Raw genomic sequence first — 7637 nt, forward strand, 5'->3', positions numbered from 1 at the left:
ATTCTTTTTCAGTAATAACTCAATAATTTAGTTACCAAAGAGCTAGCTGAGACTTTCAAAGTTGCCTCTGACAAGGATTTGTTCAGCACATTAAAACCCCAAAATGTAGCAAAGCTAAAAGTAAACAATTGGTCTCTTACTAACAGAGGAAAAAGCAGCAGCTAACACTAGCCATTCACTTGTTAGGGAACACAGGATTAGAAATACCCGACTCCGGGGATTAAGCAGTCCTGTCCACAGGATTTTCACTGTGTATAAAGCACGATATTTTGGTTACTACACATTCAATTTTTAATACATTACCACCTGAAGCCTCACCTGTTTTGTTCTAGGAATGCCTTGTGTTCATACATTCACAATAATGGAATTTTGCAACACTGACTATTGCAGACGATCCTTGCTCACTCACCTATATCCACACGACTCTGCCTCCTCCCAGGGATCATTAGCCATCTAAAGACACAGCCGGAGACCTATGCAGAGATTGTTCCTTCCACCAAAACCTGTGAGAACGAACACCACGTGCAGGTGGTCTAATGGGAACATGTGTTGGTACGTTACACAATTCCAACACAGGCCTTTTATAATAACATTTCTTACTGATCATCTCAAGGTAGGGTATTTAAAGGTCTATTTCTAATTAGACAACAAGAGCTCAGACACCATGCTATTAAGGATTTAAAACACAGATATGCATCTAGCTGCTCTTTTCATTTGTTTTAATGCCTAAGTTTGTATTATCAGTAACAGGTGGCTAACTGTAGGCTAATCTTCTCTAGAAACTGCTAAAACATACTATGGAATGGGAGTCTAACTTGGTATTCCGAACAACAACCTCATCAGAAGTACACTGTACAAAAGAAACCATCACAAGTCAGTGTTTAAGGAATTTTTATTAAACCAAGAATTTTATAATCCAAATTACGTTTCTTTGCTCAGCTATCAATTCTCACTGTCAACTAAAACAGTGGTGATATTCTGAGCTTTTCCACAGTAAAGAATTACAAAATTAAAGAAAGGAATGCTTTAAATTTTTGTACTGTGCTGAAAACTCTTTTCCCCCGGGTTTATAAAACATTAATTTGTATTTTTTATTTTACTATTTTTTTTTAAATTTTAAATCAGTAAGTAATCTAGGACTAGCATTTGTTTTGCTAGCCCTGGCGTTGCTCTGTACATAAGCTTCAAAGTTTCCTTTCCTTTTTTTATTTATTTTATATTTTGCAATGTTTTTCTCAATATTTAATAGTTTTTCCATGTTTAGATTTTTTTTTTTCTTCGGTGAAGCGAAGTTCTAGATTGTAGTCCCGGATCTTTCTGCAAACAAAAACAATGTTTGTTAGGTTTTAAAATTAAAGCAGCATCTTATGTTTTCTGACATGCTTTCTGCAACCGTAAGCCCGACAGCACTTTGGGCTTTCACGGTGTCAATCATACCAAAGTTCTTCACAAGCAGTGTTATCAGAGGTATCCTCCACTTTTTAGAGACATGGAAGTAAAGTATCCCATGCCTGTGGTACTTGGTAAGACAAAACTGAGTCTAGAACAGTCCTCTGCACACCACGGCCTCATACAATGGCTACGCACAATACGTTGTTACTGTAACTAACTTGGCTGCAGGTCACCTCTACTCTTAAGGCCAACATACCAAGGCTCATCAAATAACTACACTAGCAGTATTTTCAATTTCCAATTACTAAAACATCATGGAGCATACGGAGTAATGGTCTCAAAGTTTAGGCATCTTAGTTTAGGACAGACAACTTATTCAGCACTTGTTTATCTCCAGTGTGAAAGTGGCACTAGCAAAAAAAATAATGGAAAAAGAAAGAAGCGTGGAAAAAACATGACTCAAATTCTGCCTCCAAAAGGAAAGTTGCAGAAATGAAAAGACCACGAAAAAAGAAAACTTTAAGTGAACGAATGTTAAAGCAGGCATCTTCAACTGATAGCTATGAATGTGAAAAGTAAGTTCATATACTGGCAAAACCTAACTGGACTGAACAGGGAATAGGCTCCTGTATCATCCTCAAGCCTACATTTTCCCCTTTCAGAATTGTAAGGATACCACCTTTTGCCTCTTCCTTTCATGCGAAACTAAGATACTAACCCCAGAGATGGCAATAAAGAAAATCAGTATTTTAATTGACATTAAAGTCACCAAAATGTGCAGTCAAGATAACATGTAGTTTAGTTTTTAATTACTGTATAATCTTAGATTTTGGCAAGTATATACAAATTATAGTGTAAATAAGCTATTTCATTTCTAAGGAAAAATAGGGTTGGAGTATTGTTTTAAGCTTATTTCAGTTCCACAAGTTCCTCTTGAACAACATGAATAGTAGCATTTGACAGAACTGCCCATTTTTGCACGCATGCCTGGAACTAATTCCAGCTAAACATGCTGTTAAAAACAATGCTTTAATTCCAGCTAAATATGCAAGACATGGCAGTAGCAATTTTCTAACCGAGAGCTACAGAACTGGACAACAGGATTGAGCACAACATTTGTTTACAACTGTGACCATAGCTGCTACTTTCTGTGGCTGCGAATGATACAGAGCCTGGAAGCATGCTGCTTACAAAGCCATGGACTAAGGACTATTGCCCCAGTCAACCTATAAAACTACAGTGCTCAGAAAACTTACTTATTAAACACTTGGAACCCCAGTGGGATTATTAACTGCCTTTTGAGCAGCCTCTTTAGCTTGGTGGGCTTGTAGTACGGCTACAGCTTCATCAACCTGGTAAGTAAAAAAGAAAAAGCAATGACGGAAGCTTAGCAATATCTGTGTATTTAAGTTAATGAAACAGTTTACATTATACATACGAACAACGCCTGCATTGTAAAAAAGAAAAGGATAACATTACAGTTCCAGTTCATGCTCATGTAAGCCACTGACACCCTCTGAAAGAGGGTATTCTAACTTCTCACCCTGGGCCACTGTTGCACTGCTGCTACTCCACTGTGCCAGCATAAACACCTGTTAAATCAGTGTAGACCTAATTGCTGATAAAACTAGTGTAAGGCGAAAGTCCACCTACCTTCGAACGAAGAGACTCAGGAGACTCAAGCATGTGGAGGAGTTCAGAGTTGTCAATCTCCAACAACATACCAGTGATCTTACCCGCCAGAGTAGGGTGCATGCTTTGAATGAGAGGAAATAGACGTTCACCTAGGAGAAAAAAGTTACTCAGAGTGACAAATCTCATCTGACAGAGCCTAGATTTAAGGCAAAAGGGAAACAAATACCTTGTTCTACTGCTAAAACTATTTATTCTGCATTTTAAGATTGATGAAAGAGTACTTTGACTGTCCTCCTGCTACAAGGCATAGAGAAAGGTATCACATACATACCTAACATCTGCTTTTGTTCTTGTGGAGGGGCAGAAGCCAACATGGAAGCAGTCAAGGGTTCCTGACCTTGCACATGGACAGCGGGCTGCAAATTAATTTAACACCGTTTCAAAATTATATTCTAGTTCCTAATTAGGTGCAGCTTCAAATATCCATTGTTCCACAACTCAGCATAAACAATACCTACACTGTCAGAAACATGGAAGAAATTACAACTAAGTCAATTTAATCAAATAGTGCTTGTTAGAGCTGGGTAATGCTGGAGATTAGTATCAACCGCTCCCTTGTGGGGCAAGCACAAGGAGAATTTAGGCTAAGGTATCAAGCAACCGGAAAATATGAAGTAACACAGGATCACATCCTGTCCCAGGTGAACTTGAAATATACTTAAAACCCCAAGGCTACAACTCTGCTGCCACAATGCAGAGCCTAAATTCTAGAATAACAAAGACAACTCTTAATCATAAGCGCCCCCCTCCTTCCTCTGCAAAAAACACCATCAGAAGCATGGACCTGTTCCTAAAATTACATACCTGCTGCATAGCAACCTGTGGCTGTGTATTAAGATGCTGCTGAGGATTACGAACACCTGCAGCATATTTGTATTGTGGTACTGTGCGTACAGCAGGAGTAGCTGCAGTAGCAGCTGCTGCAGGACGTGGACCCATTGTTTGTGTTGATGTATTAGCTGAAAAAAAAAAAACGTAATTCTGTGAGTAATTAATTTTTTTATTTAGCCTACACTGTACACATTACAAAAAAACCCCTAGCCCAAACAGAATACCTAATTTAGGTATCGTATTATAGATTCATCTCAGTAATATTGTCAAGCATCACATCACTGGTTGTATCTGAAGGTTCAAAGCTTGACATTTACTGGATGTTACTTCCCAGTCTCTTCACTAATGAATTGCTTTTCTTACATGCTACTGAAAAAAGATGTGAGAAAACATTCACTTTGGTTGAGTATTAATTTAATTTCACTCTAACCTCAAAGGACGCTATTTCCTGAGCACTTTACATCAATAGTCATCCTAAAAAAAGATACTTTCATGAAGTAGATAGCTAAAAAATACTACTGCCTAGTACATTCTGAGAGAATTAAGACTCCATTACAATCAATTCTGGGTCATTCAGTGATTGCAGATTCTGTATACATGACACTGGCTCACAGTATTATATGACAAAATAATAAGAGCTAAAATTCTATCACCTCAGTATTTCTACATGCAACCTATTACTACAATTGCCACAGCAATGTTTAGAAATGGCAGAAGCTGTCACGCAGTGTTATTAAAATGTACACTGAAAGAAGAAATGCTTCACGCTAAAGAAATGGGACCACAGCAGGAGTCTTTGCTGGGACACTATCTAAAGCAACTACTAGAAGGTGATACTAGCTTACTCATTTAGTAAGAGCCAGAAAAGGAGGGAAGTGCTACCACGTGATATTGAACTTATGAATGCTTTTGAGAGATCATTCTGAATCAGCAAAATTAAAAAAGAAGTCTAATACTTAAAGTTTACATAAATGAAACTCACCAACACGCTGTGTTGACATGACTCGTGGAACTTGTGAAGAAGCTGGTCTCATGGTACTAAATGGTGGTCTGGGTGCTGCTGGGCGGATAGCACCAGGCATGTTTTGGAATGCTATGTTTTAGAGAAAATATATAAAGTTACATGCTGAAACACTGAATGGTGAGAAGAGTTCAGAGGTAATACCACCAACATGACAAAGAGAAGACTGATACTGTAATGCCATGAAAATGTATTTAGAAGTGCAACGGTAAATGCAATGGGAGTTTACCGTAATCACTGGAAAGAGGTAAAGAAGAAGTGACTTACGATGAGGTCTGGCACCCTGAGCAGTCCAGCGAGGACTAGGTCTAGCAAGTTGAGCGAGTTGATTAGTAGGATAGTATGCAGCACGGTTCTGAGTCTGTCAAATATAAAAACACTGTGTAATTTTGTTATCTTTGAAGGGCATGCTGAACAGTCCATCACCTTTCTGCTACGAAATTAGAATGCTGAAATTATGGACACATGCTAGTAAGTTATATTTACTGTTAAATCTAAACAGATTTTATACACAGTACAAAACATTCAGTTACTTAACTCTACACATACCTGTGGGATAGCTGCCATGAAGTAACCTGAAGGAGGTGCTGGTTGGTAAGGGTTGATTACAGGATTAGGTACTGCTCTTACACTTGCCATTCTCTGCATATACTGGTTGGTGAGATGAGCTTGGCGCTCCTCTTTACGCTGGGCTAGAGCTACATATAATGGTTTAGTAGCCACAATTCTACCATTCATTTCTGTGACAGCTTTGGTGGCTTCTTCTGGTGACGAAAAGCATACAAATCCAAACCCTTTGCTGCGGCCACCTTCCATCATGACCTGTCAGTACAAAATTTAGTTTTAAAACAAGAGAATGTCGTATCTACTCAACTCACATGAGTTTCTTTTTTCAGCTTACTAGAAGTGAGACCACAGGTTTGTTTTACCGAATTGATTTACAAAAAGGAATATAATGGCTTAATAGTTAACTGTTTACTGAATGCAGATTAAAATCTTAGTGAAGTAATAATAAGCACATTATTGCACTGAAAAGATGTCACTTTTCTCACATTAACATCAGTACCCAAGTTTATTTCAAGAAAGGATGATCGTATGTGTTTAACATGAGAGGTACAATAATCAAGAAAGCAGATGTCCACATATATAGTGTATAGTAGCAGTGGTAAGTGACTGGGTCACATCTGTTAGTAAGTAAAATAAATCACTCTTCCTTGGTGAAGGATCACTGTTCATTTTCAGAGAAAGGACAAGCACAATCTATAAACTTTACTTTACCTTTGCACTAGTGATTGTACCAAATGGGGAGAATTCTTTTCGGAGACGCTCATCATCAATCCCATCATCAAGATTTTTCACATAAAGGTTTACACCCTAAAAAAAAAAGGGCAAGTTATTTTTGAAAGCAAGTGGTCTGGGTAAATCTAAAAATATCATAGAATAAAGTTAGTCCTCTTGAATGAAAACTGAACCTGGTATCTGGTGATCCTGTCCTGCTTCATTTGTTCAAACTTGCGCTTCAGCTCCGTCTGTCTTTCCACCTTTTTCTGAGCCCGGCCAACATAGATTTGTTTCCCATTGAGCTCTTTCCCATTCATCTCATCTACAGCCTTCATTAATAGACAAGAGGTTAGCAGTGCTTTGTATTCCAGTGTTTTTCAAACATACAAAAAACAAGTAACTCAAATATAAAAAGTTACATAAGGATTCCAGAAAAAGAGCCAATCCACCTGAAATATCACTAACAAACAAAATACCCCAAGACCTCCCTGCTTAAATAAGGGAAATTGCTTCTGAGTGCGCTTCTGTCCAGTTAAAGAAAAGTCACACGGGATGCAAAAAAAAACTTTTCTTATAGGAAGCTGGGGAAAAAAAAAATCAAGTCACATAATGAAGAACTATTTCTCCAGCCTTATCTTGCTAAAGGCAGAGAAAAGAAAGCAAATTAAGTTGAAAAGCTCTAATTCACACACCTGACTTCTGTTTTTAAAAGCAACATCTGAAACTGTAGTATCTATCAGATATCTATCTTTTCTTATACTATATGTTAAGCTACAGCTGGCATATATGGCTTTTTAAAAATTTTTAATCTTTCATTAAGTAAATACTTAGCAAGGATGAAAATAGGAACTTTTTTTCCTTTATGCTGTTTTGAGTTACAACCATTAAGATATGAAAACTCTGGCACAGATTTATTCAATTAATTTAAAACCAGAAGTCACCAGTTTATTGTATACCTTCATGATCAAAGCCATTAAACACGTATTTACTGAGATACTAGAATTTTATGTTATTTAAAACACCCAACATGTGATTCTGACTACTGTAAGAGAAACAATTCATCAATGAATGTATGCAAGACTGAACAATGTAGATGTAAGACAGACAGGATTTGTTCTAATCTCTTGCTTGTACACTTGCAGTACTGACAAATCACCAAAATGCCTTTTGAAAAGCAAACTTCGCTTGTTGCCCTGATTTGTTCTGTGCTGAGTTTTTCTCCTGATGCTACGTCCCTACCGCCACAGTCAACTGACACATCAAAGCAACCAGATGACAAAGAATTAAGTTACACAGCATACTGGCATGTTATAGACATATACACGAATTAAAAGGACCCTTCTTCCAAAGTTACTCTTCAGAGTAAAAGCAACATGACAGGGTTCTATGACTATTTTCTTATCCCTGTGCCAAACAT

At 37.6% G+C, this 7637-nt stretch overlaps 1 protein-coding gene across 2 annotated transcripts in view; it reads right to left on the minus strand.

The window, feature by feature from the left end:
• Positions 1 to 874: 874 nt before the first annotated feature.
• The window catches only part of PABPC1 (poly(A) binding protein, cytoplasmic 1), an 11043-nt gene continuing 4280 nt past the window's right edge, over positions 875 to 7637 (minus strand). The window contains exons 5-14 of one of the 2 annotated variants that reach the window (XM_009323077.1): positions 6412 to 6549; positions 6218 to 6313; positions 5489 to 5761; positions 5207 to 5300; positions 4901 to 5011; positions 3892 to 4046; positions 3359 to 3443; positions 3046 to 3176; positions 2653 to 2744; positions 875 to 1317 (exon numbers count right to left, since the gene is read on the minus strand). In XM_009323077.1, coding sequence (XP_009321352.1) covers position 1317; positions 2653 to 2744; positions 3046 to 3176; positions 3359 to 3443; positions 3892 to 4046; positions 4901 to 5011; positions 5207 to 5300; positions 5489 to 5761; positions 6218 to 6313; positions 6412 to 6549 — 1176 coding nt within the window. In that variant the 3' untranslated portion in view covers positions 875 to 1316. Of the gene's footprint in view, positions 1318 to 2648; positions 2745 to 3045; positions 3177 to 3358; positions 3444 to 3891; positions 4047 to 4900; positions 5012 to 5206; positions 5301 to 5488; positions 5762 to 6217; positions 6314 to 6411; positions 6550 to 7637 lie in introns of both variants that reach the window. The other variant, XM_009323076.1, reaches the window with a different exon arrangement.

This window comes from Pygoscelis adeliae, unplaced genomic scaffold, assembly GCF_000699105.1.
Source record: "Pygoscelis adeliae isolate BGI_AS28 unplaced genomic scaffold, ASM69910v1 Scaffold174, whole genome shotgun sequence".
In the NCBI taxonomy this organism is placed as follows: Eukaryota; Metazoa; Chordata; class Aves; order Sphenisciformes; family Spheniscidae; genus Pygoscelis; species Pygoscelis adeliae.